This window comes from Colius striatus, chromosome 20 (assembly GCF_028858725.1).
Source record: "Colius striatus isolate bColStr4 chromosome 20, bColStr4.1.hap1, whole genome shotgun sequence".
Lineage (NCBI taxonomy): Eukaryota > Metazoa > Chordata > Aves > Coliiformes > Coliidae > Colius > Colius striatus.
In genome coordinates, this window is record NC_084778.1 from 6,927,633 (window position 1) to 6,949,999 (window position 22,367).

Below are 22,367 nucleotides of genomic sequence, written 5' to 3' on the forward strand. Positions count from 1 at the left end.
CCTCTCCTCAGAGAATTTGTTGTGTGCCAATGGTAAGAGGCATGAAATGTGGGCAGCTCATCCCAGGGCATGTTTAGAGTAGAATGAATTGGAATGAACACTGTACAAAGGGTTTCCTTGCATGCGTCAGGGGAGGTACATTGATTTCATTCCAGTGCTGGAAGAAAAGGATGGGCAAGACAGGAAAGCATGTGTGGTGTGGCTCATGTTGCTCTGAGGGAGAGAATTAACGTGGGGAAAGGGCTGCTTTGCAAGTACTGTTTCCTTTTTTAAATCACAAGCTTCACCTTTCATATAAATGCTGCTTATTGTTCCTTAATTAATATGATAAAGCAATCATATCTACATCAGCATTCAAATAATCACTCATGCAAACCCATATATTATTATAACTAATAGATTCCAGCTATTAACTAAAATCTAAAGATCTTCTCCTAGTGTGGTAGCTGCTGCTTCAGCTCAATCAGTTTTAGCTGTCTGTATTCCCTTAAGAGAGAGTACACATCTTACCTTTCCAGAACAAAGCCTGTCCTGAATTTTGAAACCCAGCTCTTTTAGTCTTGAAGGCAGATGGAGGAACAGTTCATTTTTCAACTCCAAGTTAGTGACAGGAGTGAGACACTTTCAAAGCTGTTGCTGTTTTCTAGCAGGGAACAAAGATATTAGTGTTGTGCAAGGAAGATTTATGGGTTGTTTGGTTTTTTTCAACTGCTACCTTAGCAAATGCTTTGTCATAATTTCTCAGGTGCTACAGACAGTGACTCCTGAGTTGCTCTGAGTGGAGGCTCCAAATAGCTGTGAGGTGTCTGGCCTCCCTCATGCTTGGGCTCAGTGATGTTTGCAGCACCTGATTGACCCTGTTGCCAAAGCTTTATCATATTTCATGTGTTCCCATAAAGGACAAGGTCAAGACATCATTTGATGGTCTGGTAGGACATTTTATTTTGTCAGCTCATGTGATTTAGTGTCTCAGTTTTATGCTTAAAATCACTTTTAGTCCAAATGTTATGAACTGATCCTAATACTGCTACAAAATATAAGAAATTAACAGGTGGCATTTGACTTAGAGCATGCAGGGGGGACATGGTAAAACAATAATCATTTTGTGTTCCTTCAGGAGAAAGGAGAAAAACATTTGCCCTGTGTTACCTCCTGTGCTCAAGCTCACAAGATGGTTCAGTGATCAAGTTCAGAGCATTTATTGTAGAGAGATTTTGCAGCCTTGGAAGATGCTTGTTTGATGAAACATTGGTTCCTTTCCTGATTCTCTAGTAAGATTTTCAGCTTTCATTAACATGCAGAGAATCCCCCTGCAAAGTGAAAATACAACTTTTTAATTCCCTCTTAATGATGTTCTGTAGTGTAGGACCAGCAAAGGCTCAGCCACTGTGAACCTGTTACAGTGATGATCCCAGCCCCACAGCGTTTCTGGGCTAAGCAGGCAGCAGGAGTGCAGGAATACACAGTGTCACAAGGAGCCAGAGGAGGTAAAATTCATCCCTTCATTACCTTATTTTGTTTTTCTTTTAAATATTGTTGTGGTTGTAGTAAAAGGAAAAATTCACAAATGAGTGGAAATTTGCTCACTGAAATGTAGGAGATACTGGACGGGCTGGAAGGGCAAGGGGGCCTGATCCATCCATCCCTGCTTGCAGGAGGCTGCTCCTCCCCAGTACTCAGTATTTGACATCTGGCACCTTTTTCCTGGGTCCTGCAGTATTTTGGCCTTGGCCTTACCACTCACTCCACCAAGGAAAATGACCCCAACAAGAATTGCAGACACCTGAGGTGCCATGTAATTTTGGTTCTGAGCATCTTGATCAACAAGAGGTAAACCTCATCTGGTTTCTAACTGTGCTTTCTCAGAGTTTTATGTGTAGAACAGGTAGTCCTTGAGGGATAGCAGTTACTTTTCTAGATGCTGCTATATACATCACTATCTGCAGGGCCAGTGTTAAACACATCAGCATGAGCTGCTAATAGATAATGCAGAAGACTCCTCTAGCCAGGACTTTTCCTTCTATTGGTAGGTGGGAAAACATATCAGGCTTCAGGTAGCATGTGAGCAGCCAAAAGTTTTATCCTCCTGGGTTTTTTATGTGGATGGTGTTTGGAATCTCAGATGTGTGGGTGAGATTCACCTCAGTCTCAACCTAATCTCCTTTTGTATCGTGCAATCCCATCAGAGTCACCTTTTCTGTGGGCAAAACTGCATTCTGCAGCCTTTCTTCCCTCTTGCTGGCTTCTGTTCAACCAGTTGCAGCTGAAACACTCTTGCAAGAGCTGATTTTCATCACAACAACCAAAGTATTCATATAGGTTTTGTTGTGGCCTGGCTCACAGCCTTCAGAATTGCTCCCCAGCTGTTGAGTTGGTGTTTTAGGTGGAAAAGGCCTGATTTTGTGTGTGGCCTGACTGATTATTTTGGAAGGAGAGGCCCTTGGGTGTATGTAGGGCTGGTGGCTCTCCTCTGGACCTGTCTGCTCCAAAAAAATGGCATCCCAGCATTCCTAAATTTTGGATATTTATATCTCCATTGAGATTCTGATGTAGGTCTATTCCAGCTTTCAAGGGTTTGGTTCATTTGCACCTAGGAACAGCCATGTCTGTTCAGGAGGGCACTCCCTAGATATCTCTGACATGTAGAAATCCTCCTGGGGCCCTGCAAAGCTCCATCCTTCACACTCCCCAAGCACCAACCTGCTGCTCTCTGTGTTTTTAACCAGCTTTTTCTTGTTTGAAAAACATGTTTTTTCACCTTGAAATCCCACCTTCTTTTGCAGCCCTTGTGATTGTTTTTCATTCACCCGTTCCCCTTAAACAGCTATTTCCTACAAACCTGCTGCTTTCCAACCCAGAGGCTGCAAAATACAGATGGATGGGAAAAAAAACCCCAGCCTGTGCCTACCACCCCCTCTACTTTAATTACTATTTCAGTTCTTCCCTGCAGTGCTGTGTGTTCCTGAGGAGCACATAGGAAATCCTCCACATGCTGCAGCCCTGCAAATGTATAATTCTTTCTGAAAGCTTAGAAGGGAAGGAAAATAAATACAACACGAGTTGGGTTTCACTGAGGCAGACAGAAGGCTGCATCAGGGAACCCCCAGTCCTTTAGTAAGAAAAGACAAAGCCATTTCCCTGCCCTGCTCAGACATCCTCCTGTGTACGTGGTATTTGGTTTTTCCTCTGAATAAAGAAGAGAAAATTAAAGATGTTTTGTCCTAAAGGTGAGTGTGATGGGTGTAAGTAAATGAATGAGAATGTTAGAGCAATGGGCTGTTGGGATGTATGTGTTGGGGAGAGGGGCCCCAATTCTGCTCCTTTCTCTGCCTTCCCTCCAGACAAGCTGTCCTTAACCACTCACATGTAGATACATTGTAGGACTCAAAACCTTTTCTATTTTGTATTTTTTTGCCTAGCCTTTTATGATAAGCAGCAGTCATGACATCCTGCCTATGTGTGTGCAAACCCATGTCTTCACAATGTGCAATTGCTCGTCATGGCTTCAAGGAAGGGGAGTGATCCTCAAGGACCCTTTAGCTCCATCATCTTAGAAGACCTCTAATTTCCCCATGGCATGGAAAGAAAAGGCTGAATCTCCAAAGTCCAGCAGGTTCTGGTATTGCAGGGTCATCAGCTCTTTGCTTACAGCTGTTGAGCATTTGAGAACACTTCATGAAGATGGGCCTGCTTGTATGAAGCAGTGAGACTCGCATCGCTGGAGGGTGTTGCAGAACCGTGAGTGACAGATCTGGTTTTCTGTTTGTCCTTCAGTATTTAATGCTAAAGACATTTAATAGGGCTGGAAAGATCATTTCCTTTTGCTGCATATAGTCTGCTGGTGGAATATGTCCCCCAGGCAGATAAAAACTCAGTTGCCCCTGGAGCAAGGGAAGAGAGGGATCCCTGTGTGACGTTTCCAGGACAATGTCTGCACGCCAAAGAGCTCAGGAATGAAATTAAATCTGTTGCTCACCTAGGAACATTACACTGGAGGGGTTAGGTTAGTTGTTTGTTCCCTTTCTCCTAAACATTAATACATGAATACTGGTAATAAGGTCAATCAGTTTCCTTGGCAACAGCAGCTGTGGGCGATGTGCTCCTGGTTAGCGGAACACAGGAGTCTGTGTTTCTGAGGACACGAGTGGTCCCTGCACGAGCACAGCATCCCCCTGCATTTCTGCTGCTCAAATGAGTTGTGCTGAGCTGTAGGAAAGTGATTAAATGTTTGTGCTCAGCTCAAAATCAGCTGCAGGGCAATAACGCAGTGTGGTTTCATGGCCTGGGGCAACCCTCTCCTGCTGCTACCTGTTAGTCCTTCGAGTCACTTTTTGGCGTCTCAGTCAATTTTGGGTAGGTGTTTTGGGTAGGCAGTTAGGTAGTTAAAGGTAAGCATTTGCAGTCTTCTCCAAAGGACTGGCTGAGCAGCAAGCTATGCTTTTGGCCCAAGTATTTTTGAGCTGTTTAATGTCTCCAGCAGTGCTTTCTGTGGCTTCCTTGCTTTCCAACATGATCTGTGCTTGGGGGTGGCCATCACCATCTCTCTTGACTGCTCCCAACCCCCCCAGGAATGTAACCTCCATTTTAAATTAATAAGCACCTTCGAAACCCAAAGGGGAGCTTGTGCAAACTCTTGCAAGATAACCCAGCTGGAACAAGCCCTCCAGAGCATGTGGCATCAGCCCTTTCATGCTGTTTCAGTTCCCCTTGGTGTAGGCTCTTCAATCTGTGCAGAATGGTTTCCAGTTACATTTTTCTTGCTGAAGGCACAAATCTCTCATAGACTAGTTTCTTTGATGCCCAGGCAGAGCTGTGTGGTGCTGGTGGAGACTAACCAAACCAAGTTTAGATGTTTTATGGGCTTTTTTATTTTATAGTGGCACCTTCCTCCCCCCTTTGACAAGAAATTACCTCAGTGAACTTTAACATTCTAACAGCAATGATTTTTCAGTACTTGAATCCTTCATGGGCCATTTAAAAGCTTCTGACCAGAAGCACAGGGAACATTGATTATATATGGAATGAACTCCAAGCTTGTTTTGATGCTGATGAGCTGGGCAAGGAAACAATCTCCCAGTGCTTTATTTTTACAAGAACCCCTCTCTTTACTGAGCCCACAGGATCATCATCATCCTCAAGTGCAATGATTGGCTAACTGAGCTAACCCACACTGCAAGGAAGAGAATGATTAGCTAAAGCCCTTTCTGACCAAGTAACTGTCTCTATTAAAGCTGTGGGTTTTTTTCCTTTCCTGTGACAGTCATCTGGTGCATGCTGAAGCATGCATGAATATCTTGATAAAAGGCCCTTTCTAGTTACTTCCCTTTCCCAGAAGGGTTAAATCCTCACTGGACACTGAGATAGTGGCCCTGTCTGTACCTATGGAGCAGAGCTAGCTCAAGCAGTGCAATATCTGCATGTGTTGAAGGGCTGAGAGATGTGGGGTCTTTCTCTAGAGGCTCATCCTTTGCAGCTTGGCCCTGGATGATCACACAAGGGACCCAACCCCAGCGTTTCACAGGGGAAGAAACAGCTGGGACAAGATGCTTCCAGTTTGCAGCATATCTGTGACAGTGGTGGAGACAGTCTTCCATTTAGCTCTTTGCTGTCAAAAGTTGAGCTGATGGGCTGCTCCTTGCAGAGTTAGCCTGAGAAATGTAAAACATCTCCCAGCTGACTGATGTGTTTCACAGCAGGTAAGAAGCTCAGCTGGAGGGGAAATGTAGCAGGAGCAACCTCCTGAGTGGCTTGTGTAGCGGAGGGAATTGAGTGTGCAAAGCCTCAATAACTGATGCAGTGCTTTAAATGCAAAGTGCCTCTGGCTTATGAATTTGAACAGCCAAAATTGGAGGGGGTGAGGTCTGGGTGGATGCTGAGGCTCAGGATGGCTGGTTCCTGTGCAAATACTTAGCAGAAAATAAAAAGGTTGCAGCAAGGAGCTGCAAAAAACAGCAGGAGATGAGGAGGCTGAGGGGAGACAGGAGCACTCTGCAAGTCCCTGACAGGGGGCTGTAGGGAAGTGGGGATTGGTCTCTGTTCCCAAGTAACAAGTGACAGGAGAAGAGGAAACAGCCTCAAGTTGCCCCAGGTTTATACTGGAGCCGAGGAAGAACTTTTTCCCTGAGAGGGTTGTCAGCCCCTGTGCCAGGCTGCCCAGGGAGCTGGGGGAGTGCCCAGCCCTGGAAGGATCCCAAAGCCACAGAGCTGAGGTGCTGAGGCCATGGGTTAGTGCTGGGCTTGACAGGGTGAGGGAGGGGTTGCACTTATGATCTTAATGGTCTTTTCCAACTGAAATGATTCTGTGATTCTCTGAATACTGAGCAAGTCAGCACCTGAACTCTTACAGAAGAAATTACTGGTGATGTTTTTGTTGTTGATGCAAGGACAAATCTTGTTCTTGATGAAATGCCATCAGCTGAGGTGAGGTGTCCCTGTCAGGGATGTACTATTGTACAGTCAGGCTATGTCTGTGTGTGCTGGATGTAGTGATAGTGGATTTGCTGCCTTGTCTCTGCCTGCCCTGAGTGTAGGCACAGGGTTTACATGCTGCCTGTCAGCCTTTGCATATGAACAAAGCATATGTACCATAGGCTCCATCCCTCAGCAAGTATGTGGCTCCTGGAGACAGGCAGAAGTATGACCTTCCCCAAGGATGCTTAGGGAGGCAGCTGAGACAGCCTACCTGGTGTAGCCCATCTCAATTTATACCTCTATTAAAGAGACCTTCTTAAAGTTGTGGTAATGGTGGAAACAGTCCCAAGGTGAGGTCTTTTGGGAGTGAGGACAAACCAGCTCCCACCAGCATGTCACCTCCCATGTCCCTGCCATGGTTTGGGTGCTGAAACAAAGATCATTTATAGAATCCCTGCTGCAAATAAACCTCCATTTAGATCAGTAAATGTGGCACAGAATTTACACATCAGCACAGAATCCATAACACTGGAGATACTCAGTTTTGCACTCTGGAGACATTTAACAGATGCTTTTGTGATGCTTCTTTGTCCTCCTTGTGCCCACCCTGCACAATCCAGCCCTTAAACTGGGCTATTTATTTCTTCAGCCACCTACAGTGACCCTTTTTTTCAAGCACCCTGGAGAATCCAGCCCTGCAGTGCTTAGCACTAGGGATTTTTTCCTGGGGTGCTCTGGGCGTTTCAACCTCTACAGAGGAAAAAATTCAACGCCGAGTCTTTATTAAACATCATCATTTATTTTTATTACAGAGTGCTTCTTTATTTCAAACAGAAGTTTATTCACTGCAAAGTTGGGTTTTTTTCATGCCTGTTGGAAAATTAGCATTAAAAAAAAAGAGAGGAAAAAGGTTGGGATACATGCAAATCATACTGAACGGTGCCAAATGTATTCAAACGAGTAGCAGAGTTTCTTCTGAGTTGTCTACTTGTGTAGGGAGGAGAAACAACAACCAACAGCACTGAAAGCCCCTCTAGAAAAAAAACCCAAACTTCCTGGTGCAGTGATGTTAAATGAACAGAGCCAAGGAGACAACCAAAACATCTGACTGAGCTTGCACCCAGAGGCAGCGAAGCCACAGAGTCACTGCTGCGAGCCAGGGAGAGGGTGCTGTAAAGCTGCTCAGGGATAGGCTTTGAACAGCTTAGAAAAGGGCTCTCTCTTAGCAAAGGGAGTCACCTTTGGTCCTTTGAATGTAAAGGAGAGGAACTGTTTCACACTTTCATGTCCTCCCCCAAGTTTAGCATTAAATGGAGCTCTGGTTCGAAAGCCAAAGGGCCCATTCCAGCGCTGCTGCTTGAGGCTGATCCATTTGCCATCAAATTAAAACCAAATGGAACCCATGCCTCAGAAAAAAAACCCCAAACCATTCTAGAAACAAAGCACTTCTGGTTTGGGAGGGATGGACACAGCCAAGTGACCCAATGGCCTTTCTGAGGCTTTAAATCTCTGGCTGGCTGTGTCCTCCCAGCCCTCAGTGGCAGTGATGCCAGGAGCAACCCTAGCATTACTTTTCTGTTATAAGCCTTCAATATAGTGGCCTCTCTTGTCAGCAACAGCAACAAATCTGAGCTGAGCTCTGGCTCCAGACTCTGCAGAGCATTCCCTAAAATAAATCAAATCCTCTCAGCGTTGCTGGTGCAAGCTCCAGGTACCACATTAAACATTCTGGAGTTGTTACAGCAGCGCGGCTGGTGAGGAACTGGATTGTGCATCTGAATAAATAGTGAGCAGGCACAAGTATCAGCCTGATTTTCTTAAGGCTGGAGGGTGAGGGCTGAGATTTAGCTCCATGTCAGGAAAGCAAAGCTTTCCCTTTGGGCTTGCTCACAATAGGAAGAGAAACACCTCTGGTTAGAGTGTGATCAGGCTTTTGTTGTATCTCAGCAGATCTGCTACTCTTCAGCAACTCCTGAAGTCAGGATTGGAAAGGTTATAAGGTTTATCTCTGTGGTAGTCCTCTGGGGGTGACTGCTGTCTGTCCATCATGTGTGGGAAAGCAGCTGGGGACTGACTGGATCCAGCACTGAGGGAGCCTTTCCCAGTAAAGCCTGGGCACCTTTCTTCTCCCCTTTTGTGCTCTTCTAAGGGCCTCCCCTCTTACACCACCTCGGAGATGCATTTTTGAGAGGTTCAAAAGCAGAGCATGTCACTAACATTTAAAAAGTACCTGGCCAGCTTTTAGAAAATACAAGTGACCTTCATGTGTCCTTTGAAAAGCAAGAGGTTGACATTCATCCTGTGGGAGGGAAGCAGCAGTCCAGCCTCCCAGAGCATCCCCTCTGCGAATCGCCCCCTCTGCCGGCACCTCCAGCCCCGAGGGCTCAGTTTTGTCACCCTCCCTCCATCCCAGAGCCACCGAGGTGCAAAATCATGTCTGTGGTGTCCCAGCACCTTGCCCTGAGCTGGGGAGCTCCCCAGCCTCAGCTCTTCTGTCCGTCTGCTGCGAGTCTGCCTTGTCAGCTTTGCCTTCTTCAGCTCGCAGCTCCTCCTGGCTCTCAGCCAGGCCATCTTGGCTCTCCAAATCACTCACCTGCCCCTCCCCAAACTCCAGAATGGTTGGTAGGTTGCCTTGCTTTGGGCAGCGCCTCTTGAGGCTCACCAAGAAAGGCTGTGGTAAGGAGAAGATGTCCACATTGTTGCCCAGGTCAATCCAGGTGATGCTGGGGAACTTCTTGGGATCTTTCAGGGTCTCGGTGAGGTCCCGCAGGACGGCTTTGGTGAGGCGGTTGCCGTTGAGGGAGAGGGTGGTGAGGTGAGGCAGCCCACAGAGCACTGGCAGCAGCTGCAGCAGCATCTCGTCCGTCAGCTCGGTGAAGCACAGCTCCACCGTGTCGATGTGCTCCGAGCTGTGCTGCAGGTAGGACGTGACACGCTCCAAGTCCTTCAGAGTCAGCGGGATGCCCGACAGGTCCACTGTGTTGTCCTGAGGCTTCCCCATCAGGACAGCTTTCAAGCTGGAAGTAAAGGAGAGGGGTATTAATGTGGAGGGTGATGACATCTCTGCATGGTGGCATTGCTTTGGGGCTCCCTGGCTGTTCTCAGAGAGGGCAGGAGCGTGAGTTGTTTAGGTAAGGTATCCAACTGGGGTGAACCATCTCTGCTTCAGACATGGGCAACAAAGCTGGTGAAGGGTCTGGAGAACAATTCTGATAAGGAGCAGCTGAGGGACCTGGGGTGGTTTGATCTGGAGAAGAGGAGGCTGAGGGGAGACAGGAGCACTCTGCAACTCCCTGACAGGAGGCTGTAGGGAAGTGGGGGTTGGTCTCTGCTCCCAAGTAACAAGTGACAGTAGAAAGGAAACAGCCTCAAGTTGCCCCAGGTGAGGTTTATATTGGAGCCGAGGAAGAACTTTTTCCCTGAGAGGGTTGTCAGCCCCTGTGCCAGGATGCCCAGGGAGGTGGAGGAGTGCCCAGCCCTGGAGGGATCCCAAAGCCATGGGAGCTGAGGTGCTGAGGGCCCTGGGTTAGTGGTGGGCTGGGCAGGGTGAGGGGAGGGGTTGGACTCCAGGAGCTTAAAGGTCTTTTCCAACCATAATGATTCTATGATTCTGTAGAGGCCAGAAGTGTTTCTGTGCAGTTGGGGCGCAGACAAATATTTCAAGGCAGTTTATTGATAGAAGATGGCCAGAAACAAGGAGATCACATTCAAAAACCATAATTCAGAATGGGTCCAGAGTCCAACCTTGCAATAAAGAAGCTATCCTGCTTTTAAAAGTGGGGAAAAAAGGGTGAGGAAGCCCTTGATTAGATGGACAGGAACTGCTCATGCTGGTGTAACCCTTCTGACACTACTGACTATGAAGCTCTTTGAGCAGGAGGATGTGTTTGTCCTCTCAGGTCTACAGGTAGGAAACTGAGACCCCAAACCAGAACGACTTCAGCCCAAGACAGCAAATGTAGGATGGACAACGCTCCAGGGTTGAGTGATTTGATCTAGGTGTGTTAGACCTATTATATCTCCAGCCTACCTGTTGAGAAGAGCACTACAAAGAAATCCTTAGATAAATTCTCATGATGGCCTGACAGAGATTCATTAGCGTGAGCTAGACTGGAGTTCCACAGGTCAATTTATCTTCTAAAGCAAATCAGAGAACACAATGAGGCCCTGTCAGCAGACTAGCCCTGCTGAGGACTTTTTGCTAATGTATTATTCTGAGTGAATTAGGAGGTTGAAGGAGCCTCGTGTGTGCTAATTGCTCGTGTCAACTGGGTGAGCTCACGTGTCTCCTCTGCTGCGGCAGCACATGGAAACATTTGCCTCACACCAAACCAGCCAGCTGCAGAAATGCTTTTGCCTTGCAGTACAGCCTGAGCTGTAGAATGGTTCTGCCCAAGACCTGTTGTGTTTTTCTAGATGAAAAATGCAAACCAGCACTAACACTGCTTCCCTTAGCCCCTGGGTGATGCTCTGCTGCACAGCTGCTCAAGTGCATCTGCTCCTGAGCCAAAGCACCTTGTTGGAAATTTCATCTTGCCTGGCACAGTAAGATGTTTTATGGCTGGACCCACAAGGTATCCCCAGAGCTGTGAGCTGTTTGTGATCTGGTGGGGGGAGGGGGTGTGTGTGTGTGTGTGTGTGTGTGTGTGTGTGTGTAGGCAGCTGGTAAGCCTTGGGGGTTTTTTTCCCTGAGGAGCTACAGGTACAAAATTGTGTTGAGCTTCAATTCATAAATAATGCACATAGACAGAAGCCTTGCAAGTGTTGTGAGCTCCCAGCAGACTTTGAGGGAACAACTTAGAATAGAGGTGGGGATGAAGGAGATTAAAGCTATTTGCAAGTGCCAGAATATATTATTGTTGACTAGTCAATAGCCATGTACACCATTGGGGTACAAGGAGTTTCCCAGAATGGTGGGGGTTGGAAGGGGCCTCCAGAGCTCATCCAGCCCAACCCCTGCTAAAGCAGGTTCCCCTCCATCAGGGGGCACAGGAGCATGTCTAGGTGGGTTTGGAAACCTCCTGAGAAGGAGCCTCCACACCTTCCCTGGACAGCCCGGGCCAGGGCTCCTTCACTTGAACACCAAAGAAGATTTCCCTTGTATTTAAATGGAGCTTTTTGTCATCATAGGATTTCCAACACAGTGCAGGAGGCTGCCTTGTTTGGTGGGGCAGTGCAGCTGATGCAGGCAGCTATCTTACAGAGTTTCTATTGTTTAAGCAGCAAATACAGAACAAGCTGTAGCAGCACTGCCTTAACTGTGCCATCAGATACATACATGTGAACCAGTTGAGAAAGCAACTCCATTTGCACTTGGGGTTAAGCTGTTGGCCAGATAACGTAATGCTGTGGAGGACTCTGCTGCTCTGCTGTCTCCTCTGTGCATGTTTTTCCAAGCTGTCCATGACAGCTGACTGCCCAGAGGTTATTTCATACACCAGAAAATAAACCAAGAGAGCTTTAATCCAAAAGCTCATGCCCAGGGGTTGTGTGCCACTTAAGAAGTCTCCAAATCCAGAGCTACACTCTTGAACAGCAAAAAAGCCACAGCCACAGGTTGACTGTGGAGATCCATGACCCAGCTGAGCCAGGGTGAGAGCAGGCAAACTCCTGGGTGCTGTTTTTAGGCCAGAAACATCTCACAAATCTTTACTAGGTTGGGAGGGGTGAAAGAGCTCCCTTGTGGTGATCCTGGATGGTCTGTTTGGCAATACTTTGTTCTTACTCCTCTTTTGTAGATCTTATTACAAGGAAAAAATGGATGCAGGTAAGCACTTGGATTAAAGTCAGCTTCTATCTAGAGGCTCAGCTAAACACTAAGAAAACAAGCTGTCTTCTTAGTTTCAATTTGCACTTAATCTGTGGCTGTCTGATATAACACTGGCAGAAAGGGAGATCATTTCCCTGAGCCTCCTCAGCTCAAGCAGGTTCCAAAATTGGAGCTGGATGCAAGAACTGTGCAAAAGGCCTTGATCATCACCTGGCTCCCAGATCACAGTCATTTCATGGGGCACTCCCCAGAGAAAAGAGCTGCATTTGGTTTTAAATGCAGGGCTTTAAAAAAACAGGTACAAAACTGCTGGTGCTTTTCCCAGTTTAATAGAAGAGCCTTGGGTGTTTATTTGGGGGCTCTTTTCTTATGGTAAGACAGATCATAAAATGCAAAAACCATTATTAAATGATTCAGCGCCAAGTTCCAGTGGGTAGGTCAATAATGTCCCAGTGCTCAACACATCTGGCTTCTCACTAAACTCTCCTGTGCCTCAGGGACCCTCTTGACTGCTGTGGTGGCACTTCTATTAAAGGCAGGTCGTGGTTTGCTGGGTTAGCTGAAACCTCACACACACCTCCACACTCATTTGAAAAGATCTATACTTATCCCTTTTACAAGGTCTCATTTAACCTTTATGTGGGCAGAAAGACAGTTGTTAATGTGACGTGGTTCTCTCTGCTGGCAATTTTTGGGCAACACTGGGAAAGAAACCAGTGAAACAGTATATTTATGATTAGAAAAGTAAATTGATTTTCATATGTTGGCAGCTACTTCTGTCCCATTAGGTACTGTTGCACCAAGCAGCCCTGGTGAGCGAGGTGTAGTGAGGCTGGAGACAGGGTAATACCTTGGTAACAATCCCTTCCCATCTAAAATCATTGAGTTACTCTTATCTTGCAGTCTTGGAGCACCAAAACTGGTTACAGCAGGATCTCTGTCAAATAAAGCACATGGTATCCCTGTGAATAAGTGACAACCATTTAACAGCATTGGTTTCATCTGTCATGGACATCCCCTGCATGGGGCAATGCTGCCTGTCTGCTTTCATGGGACTTTTTGTGGGGCTTCTAGTGTGGCTTTAATTTAGCAAAGCCAAGAAGATAACAAATGAGGATGGGGATAACTTCAGGGCAGCTCATTTTTGCTGTTTTGAGATGCTTTCAGTATTGCTTCACGTTTGTTTCTCTTTCTCCCTTGGAGCATGCATACCCTTTCTGCCAGCAAGTAAAAGAGAATTTCTCACCAGGGCTCTATCCTTTTCCTCTTGAGAGGGATTTACAGCTAAATACCTACTGAAACCTACTGAAACAGATTGATTATCTTGTACAAATAGCCTTTACACCCTGATTATCTGCAGCTTCTATCAAAGGCAGAGGAAATCTGACCCACCAGGTCAGAGCAGCCCTGGGTTTGTGCTGGAGGCTCTTTGCTGTTCTGAACCAGCCTATGCTCAATCTGTCCCTTGGGAAACAAACCCCGAACATGATTGAATAAGACTGGTTTAGTGGATATTCTGAACCATCTCATGGAAATGAGGAGGATATTATGTTAACAAACAGCTGTAAAAACTTTCATGCCTGCCATAGTTTGCCACAGAATGACCCCAAATCTCTGGAGGAAGATCTCGCCATTAAATAAATCCCTGTGAGCTTTAGCAGAAGATCACTTACACCCACTTGGTTTTATCCTCACATTTTATGAAGATATTGCAGGAAGGGGAAACATAGGGGTTTTTTCCCATGGTAGATGGGCTTTTTGATCAATGTTATGCTAAGATTGGCTACACAGCCATGCATTAAACTCCTGATAACCCTCTGGCACGATGCTCATGAACCAAAAGCTATATTCTGCATGCTGATCAGTTCCCATAAGCAAAAATATTGTTGTATAGATCAGAGACAATTAAAAGAAAGGGATTTCCTCGTGGTTTAAATTCATGCCATTTCTCTAAAGCACTGCACAAGCTGCAATGGGATACTGAATAAGTGTAATAAGACAATAAAGTGTAATTGAGCTGCTTCCTTGGAGGGCAAAGGAATAGCTCAAAAAAATTAGGAGGCAGCCTTACAAAGTGAAGAACTACAGTAAGAGTTTTATATGATATCACTAGTGAGAAACCTAGTGACAAGAAAAAGCCAGTAAAGAATTATTGAACATAATGAGTCATTAGAAAAAAACCCACCCAAACTTGTCCTGAAATCCTGGTGGTATCAGACAGAAGTATTAAATAGCTTTTTCCAGTTCCTTCTGCTTCAAATTGCGATGGTCAAATGCTGGAATAGATAATTTGGAAGTGAAGGGAAGACAAACAAATGCATGTCTCAGGAATAATGTTGACAAAAGGTCAAGCTCCCTCAGCCTCAGGGGAGGAAGAGTGACAAGAAAATAGAACTATTTAGCTGAAATGAGGAAGGTGACTGAGCTGTACAGAATAATCTCTAATTCTATATTAGGTATTATGTCTTTTTTATGATGTATCTGTAATAATAAGGATGAATGAAACAGACAAGATGAGAATAGACTTTGTCTCCCTCTCTTAACACACGAGCAGAGGGATGCCCACTGATGCTGAAAGACTAAACTCCCACTAAATAAAAGGGAAGGAGCGTGTCCATGGAGCCTCCAATGAACCTCCTGGTTCCAGCCATGGGATGTCACTGAGATCAAGGGCTTTGTGGGAGGTCCAAAGCTGCCCCAGCCCTGCTGGGGCTGATAACATCAAAAGTCATGTTAGGATTTCAAAAGAGAAAACTGAAAAAGGGCTGGGGATAGATCCTGGTAACTTTAGAACTCCTACACTTCACAGCTTTTGCTGCAGGAGCTTGGAGGAGGGCTGGTGAGTGGATCCTGTATGAGCAGCCTGTTGCTGAACAGCAATGGCTGGGGGACCTCGAGAGGCTGATCCAAAGGCTATGTCAGGAGCCTGGGGGCATATAAAAAGATACATGAATGTGCCTGTGTATGTGTGCTTTGCAGCTGCTTCTTATTTAAACTTAGGGAAAGGCACTACAAGTCCTAGAGCAAAAATGTTTCTGCTTTAGCCAGTGACAAGGAAAGGACTGTATTTCTCAAGTTAGGCTCAAAAACATTCCTTTGAGCAGGTTAGTGATGCTGCCTGCTTGAATACTTTCTTCCCCCCTTCCCTTCCTTTTGTTTTACAAAAACCCAACAGTCATCAAAACATGAAAGGTTAAATCCAAAGATAACATAGACAGAGCCCAAATCAGAACTAGAGTTGCCAAAATCTCCAGAATTTGGATATGGGAATCCCAGGTGGCAGCACCAAAGCCAATTCCAACCTTCCACTTCATTCTTAAGTTCTCCTCATCCACACTTGAGCATGTGTGTGCTGTTGTGATTAGTCATTAGCTGGTTTAGCTCCTTATTTACTGCCACAGCCTAGTTTAAAGGCTCTGTTTTTCACTGCCTCTGCAAAAGAAGAGCTTAGAAAGATTTCGCTCGTCTCCTTTGAGAGATCCAGGGTAAAGAGGATTTAAATATATATAAATACAAGAATGTGTAACTTTAAAACCCCTTCAGGACTCAACAATAAACATATTAAAAATTCCTGAGTCTTTATTGTTAAGAGGGAAAGTACCAGTGGGGATTAGCTCTTTTGGTCTCCTCTTGTTCCAAGAGCCTTCCCAGTTTTGCTAAGGTTTGCAGTTTTCACATCACAAAGCCCAGACAATCCCCATTGCTAACTCTCCTCCTCTGCTATCAGATTCCCAGACTGTTCCCCCAGTGAGTACCATCTGATTTGGTGGGGCTAGGAAAGGCAGATTGCTCAGCCTGGAGCTCATCATCCTGATCTTTGCTCTGATGTATGACATCAGGATTAACTTTATTATGGCCACCTAAAAAACTATAGTGGCTGCTGAGAATGCTCTGAGCATATCACATCCCCCAACAGCCCTGAGCAAGATCTCCTGTTGCCATTGCAAGGCCAAACACTGCCACTTCTTGGATCCAGTGTGCCATTTTTCTTTTAAGCATCTTGTTAAGAGTGTACCTGGAGGGAATGCTAAAATGTTCTCTACATTTTCCTCTTGCAGCAGGATCCCCAGCACTGCAAGCTACTGGTCACTGCATGTGTGACCTCCGAGTGCCCAGATGCATGGGCTGCTCCAGGAATAGCTCTTTATTTACATGTCTTCCCTTTCCAAATCCCACTGAATTTTCTTTGGCTCCCCACCAAAATACACAGGCCTGTTCTTCCTCTATTCCAGGCACAAAATTTGCTAAATGCATGGGGTATTTGATGGGAAGACTAATTTCTATGCACTCAAGAGCATCCCCTGCACCAGGCTGACATGGGTCTTGTGGCTTCAGCCAGTGTGGCCATTGGCAGCAGAAAGATCTTGAACAATAAATCCTTCTCAGCATGGTGAGACAAAGTCAAGCACCTTTGGTTTATATTCCTTTACTAAATCACTCCCTGCCTGTGTAATGTCTTCACAGACACACATTAAATTCTCCAAGCTCATGATCCAAATAACGGGAAGTAATTTCTGTGCCGCACCTTTCCACCAGCCTCAACTCCTTCATCTCAACCTGTTTGATGAAGAGCTCTGGAGGGCCCTTCACACCCCCACCATTCTGGGATCCTGTGAATCTATAGGGTTAAACCATACAAAATGTCTGGGATGGACCAGACCAACACCCACAGCTATTGCTCCATCAGCAAACCCCTCTTCCCTGCAGCTTTCACCAGCCTACAGCCTGGAGGTGACTGCTGCATCAGAACTGCACAGCATCTCTGTGGTATTTACCAAAAGAACCCAATTAAACCTTTAAAAGCAGCGAGCTTCTTGGAAAATGAAGTACTATTATCTGAAGAAGCAACTTGATAACTATCTCCAGTAGGGATAATTAAGCAGAAGAACAGTCCTCATTTGCATGCCACACAGGCAGCTCTTCCTCGGTCCAGAGCTGAGGAGCTTGGATTCAAATGCTTAGTGAAACGTTGCTCTTTTGCTGTGTATGAGAACCTCCATTTATGCCTTACAAAAAAAGGGATTTTTTTTCCCAACTTGTTTTTAATTTCCTGCTCAAGAAAATTCCAAATGTAAGCATTTGGGATCCATCAACATGCTTTGCTCTAATTATAACTAACTTATTGCAAAAAGATGTAAATAACCTGCTGTTGCAGCACTCCCATTTCTCTACCCCCATCCTCCCCAGCTGAAATATATTTATATACTTCTCCCTGTGATAAGATTTTGCTCTCAAGAAACCTGCATTTTCCTATAGACAAACTGGGCTGGAATGTTTCCAGCAAACTCTTCTCCAGCCTAATAAGAAACTGCAGCTGACGGCCCATTAATAACATGCATTTGCAGAAAAGGCAGTTTGCACAAGTGCCAACAGAAAAACAATTAAGGATTTTAAAAGGAAGCAACATGTTGGGCTTGCTGCTTCTGTCAATGACCTCTTGGAAGAGAATTGGCCCAGAATAGGAAATTGTTCAAGTTTGCATTAAAACAAACAATTGTTTGCAATAAAATAAACAACGTTTCTTTCAATTCTTATACAAGATTAAAGAAGAAAGGCTGAAGGGGCTCTTGGAAAGGGACTTGTGTGATTGAGTGTATTAAAAACACCCAAGTAATCATTGGATTTACATGAGCAGTTCCCCACTAGTGAGAACTAGTGAGAATGTTCTCTGATTTGACTAGAAAAATGGACCTTTGAATTGGGGTGTCTTCAGTGTCCAAAGGAGAGGCCAGAGGAAGAAAAATGACTAATTAATTGCTCCTGAAAATATGCACTTTGCTCCCAACACATTTCAAACAGTTCCAAAGCAGTGAGTTTAAAGGAAGAGGAAAAAGGATTGGGGGTCAAGAAGAAGGGGTTGGGAGGGTTGAGAGATCTGTGACGATGAATGGAGCTGGGGCTCCAGCCCCTTCTGCAAAACTGGGATGGATGGGTGCTTAAAATCCTTCATTTCAGCCTCTCCCTTTGGGTTTATCTCTTTGTCTTCTTGCAAGGAAAAAAACCCCACACATGGGCTGGATGTGACCCCCAATGTGGGGTGAGTGTGGCTGTTCCCTCTCTGTCCTCCTTGCCACCAATTTTAAGAGAAAAAAAAGAGTTTTGCCAGATCTCATCTATTTGCACATAAAAAGGGCTGTTGTTAATTACCTCCATCCCTTTCCAGGGCCCAGGGGAGCTTTGGGGTGGAGGAAACACAGACTTAGGCAAAGCTGTGAAAAGATTCAGTCCCTGATTTACTTCTGCCCACAAAAATCCTCTCCCAGCTCTGGAACCTGCCCCTGTTGCTATCAAACAGCAACAAAAAGCCCGGCAGAAAGTTTGCAGAGAACTGTATGCAGCAAACTGAGCAGGATTTCACTGCAGGTTTGAGGTTCACACTTTGTAGAGGCTGTTTGCATTTCCTGTTCCTTGAAATAAGTTGAATTCCATTAATACAAAGGGGAAAAAAAAACCCAGGATTTTTGCTGGGGAGAGGGAGGAGACAGAAGCTTCAGCTCTGATCCTCCAGCCCAGCTTTCTCATCAGAAATCAGCCCAAAGAATTATAAAAACCCCTCTCCCAACTGCTCTTCCTGCAATTAGGGGAGTGATCAGCTGCCAAAGTGTGTGCCTGGGGCTTTGCTTTCCCTAAACTGTTTATTTTATTGGAGCACAGATCACATTTGGAAGAGTTTAGGCAGGCAGAGGTCCCTCACTGCCTTTGCTGCTCTGATGAGAGCCAGAGCACGAGATGCAGCCGCCAGCCCGGCTCCCAGGGTCCCTGCTTGTCCCTCACACTGTTTGGGAAGACTTTTTCTCCAGGGCCAGGAGTTGATGTCACCCCTCCTTTTCCTTTTGCCTCCCTGATCCTTGGCACATCTTCCATTTCAAGCCAAACCCCTGCCCTTCCTGCCACCTCCAGTGTCCAAAGAGGGTTTGAATGCCAACACGAGTCCTTATGCTCTCATAGGGAAGAACACAGTGAGGTCTCAGCTGCCAAACCAAAAGGAGAACAGGCAAATTGAGGTGGCCAAGGTGAAACCTTTCACCTGATGTTTGGCCTTTTTCAATTGTAATTTGCACATCTTTCAAGGCAAAAAAATGACTTTCAATTGACAGACATTATGTTGGCCAAGAAAGCCCCTATTCTGTCACCATCCTGCCTCCTTGCAGGCCCACGTGGTACTCATGGAGGGACCAGACCCCTGGGGATTAAGCTGTGTGAAGCTAATGAGACTTGACTGGCAGTGTGACTGCTTCCTGGAGCCCTCCCCATGCTGGGAGATGCAATCTGCTTTACATTAACGTGCACAGAAAAGAATGGGTCCTACTCAGTACAGCAGAACAGAGAGACCATTGTAACTTCAGCTTTCATCAAGTGGGGAATAACAGGATATGAACTTGATCAGCTACTAATTCCCTGCTCATGTCTTCAAAAGAAAAAGGGATGGGTTTTGTAGTTGTTTCATATTCTGTCCCAGGGAGAAGATTTCATAGTAGCCCTGTCCTCCTCTCTTTGTAAGCACAGCAGAAAGTTGCTTACTGGAGCAGGGGGTGAACACATAAGTTCCTGCTGGGCACAGTTTCTTGTGCAGCTTTGCTCCTTGCTCATGAAGTGATTTCATTTTAACAGACACTTCCCACGAGCCAAAGGTCAGCAGAAAGCAGCCACTGCCACTTCTGGGGCTGCAAAGCCAGACAAAAGGAAACAGGCAACCCTGAGTGTTTTTAACTGCCCAAAGCCAACCTCCTCTGCCTCCAGCCCTTCATTGCTTTTGGCAGATTCTTTGCTGCTAATGTTGGGAATTTCAGCCTTCATCTCCCTCAGACAGATGAAAACCAAGCTAATAGCAAGAGGTGAAGCTGGCTGCCAAGCCTGCCTTTTTTTTCAGCTAGGCATCACAGACAAGTCATTTGATCCACTGCTCTTTACAGCAAGGCCTCAGTGCTGCACAGCTCCCCAAGGCACGGCAAACTCTGCTGGACATGCAACAAGACCACAAAACCCTTCCCTGAATGCTCCCTGACTGGCTTCTCTGTGTAACCTACTTGCTTTTCTGTTAAAAGACAGGCTCTGTTATCAGCTGGATCAATAAACCCACAAACCAACCACCCTCTCCCACTCAGCTTTCCAGATGCAAATGTGTTGCCTTTTTCTCTCTTTTCTGTCCCCAGCAGTGATGAGGATTCCTGTCCTGGCTATTGGAGGGGAATGAGTGATTCTGGAGAGATCACCCAACAACAAATCTTCCCAAGGTAAGTAATTTTGTCCACATTATGTGAACACACATCAATATTTCATTCCTTCATTTTTTCCCCCAAGTCTCCAACTCATCATCTGCAGGATAATGAGACACATTTTAACTCTCAGTGGCCAGCATGACCCAATAGCTGATTAAACTGAGGAAACACAGGAGAGAATTCACTCCAGATGGGTATTTCTCTTAGCCAAGATGCTGCTGAAGAATAAGCCTCATCCCCAAGAGCAAGGTGAGAAGTGACCTTCACAAGAGACTGAGCACACAGGGAGGCCAGCACATGAGGATGGCTTCCTCCCAAAAAACTCCCTAGCTCCCCATTCTGGTGCTAACTTTGGACAAAGGAAGGGTAAAACATCTGCAAGAGCATATTGCCACCCTGGGCTACACATTGCTAGACAAAAGAAATCAGTCTGAGGGCTGAATGCCTCATTTCTCAGTGACTGGGATGTGTCAAAACACAGGCTGCTGTGTGCTGGTGAGATATGCAAAAGCCAAAGCTGAGAAGCAGGGTCTGCACTCTGCAAATTGGTCTCCCTTTTCTTGGCAGTGCCAATCAGCCCCTTTTGAGATGCAAAAGATCCTTCTGCACTTTCCAGAGTGCTGATGGGATGCTCCTTCCATGGCCAAATGGAGCTCTTTTCTCCACCCTATCCCCAGTGATCGGACCAGACTACATCTCACGATGAAGCATCAGACTAGAAGGGGATGAATGAAGTCTCTGGATCACCCATGAGGTGAGAGGTAGGTTCCCAGCAGAGAGATGGAAATGCAACCAGAGCAACCAGGGCTGTAAGTAGGCTGGGTTTGAGGCACAGAAGCCCATGCTGGGAGAACTCCAGTCGTGTCAGCTGCTCGGACATGTCATCACAGCCCTGCAGAAACCTGCACCCCACTGCTCCCATCCCCTCACCAAGGGCAAGGGCAGAATCCTGCACCTGGGAAGGAACAACCCCACACACCAGCACAGGCTGGGGGTTGGGCTGGATGAGCTCTGCAGGGCCTCTTCCAACCCTCACAAGTCTGGGATTCTATTCTTCCTTGTGCAAGGCTCAGGGACTTCTCTCATCCAACCTCTCCCCACCTGGGCTCTCCCACTCCTGCCAGTCCCACAGCAATGCACAAGAAAAAAGAAACAACCCAGGTCCAGCCCAAATACACCTTGATGCACCTTCAAACCACTCGATGCCCAGCTACTGCCATCCAAAACCTTTGTGCTGAAAACCACAGTCCAGGCCTTCCCCTCCCCACAGCAGCAAGTGCTTCCAGTGCTGCCATCACCATCCTGCTTTGCATCACTGTTTTCAAGCATTATTTCATTCAAAGAGAGTGGCAGCAGGTGTGGGAGGTGGGAACTTGCTCCTACAGTCAGTTGGAATCCCAAAGTCAGAATGATGGATGAGCTCATAAAACACCTTCCTGGAACCACTAACGATGCTCCGTGTGAAAAGGTTGAGGGGGGAAAGAGAGTGTTTAAAAAGCTTCTACAAAAGCTTCATCATAAAGCTTGATTCTGCTAATTGGGAAATATAGCCAGGGGTGACAGCCACGCTGAGGCTGGCTGGTAATTAGATGGGCACCAATGCCTCAGGGATTGATGCCTTTTCTTGCAAGGTGGCAAGAGATCAGCCCAGTGTGGGAGCAGCAGCCAGGCCCCAGGCAGGGCACCAAATTGCCCCTCACCAGCTATAAAAAGGAGTGAAGCAGTGGCTGTTTTAGACAAGACAAATAATCATGGGGTATTTGGAGGGCTTCCAAAGCAGGGAGGAAGCATGTGTGTGTGAGGATTCATTATTTCACCAGTTGATTCCCTCATTTAATAACAATTTCTACCAGCTGATTCCCTGTGCCTCAGTCCAAGTTGTGAGGATAGATTTAAATAATCACTGCCATGTGTCAAGAGCATTTCCACTCTCCCCAGAAGCAGAGGAAGTGGAGGAGTAATTCTTT

General features: G+C 46.1%; 1 protein-coding gene across 1 annotated transcript in view; it reads right to left on the reverse strand.

The window, feature by feature from the left end:
• Window positions 1-7,210: 7,210 nt before the first annotated feature.
• LRRC75A (leucine rich repeat containing 75A) overlaps window positions 7,211-22,367 on the reverse strand; it is a 78,157-nt gene continuing 63,000 nt past the window's right edge. Inside the window, exon 4 of the mRNA XM_062012351.1 lies at window positions 7,211-9,428. Within this exon, the coding sequence (XP_061868335.1) occupies window positions 8,843-9,428 (586 nt within the window). The 3' untranslated portion in view covers window positions 7,211-8,842. The remainder of the gene's footprint in view (window positions 9,429-22,367) is intronic.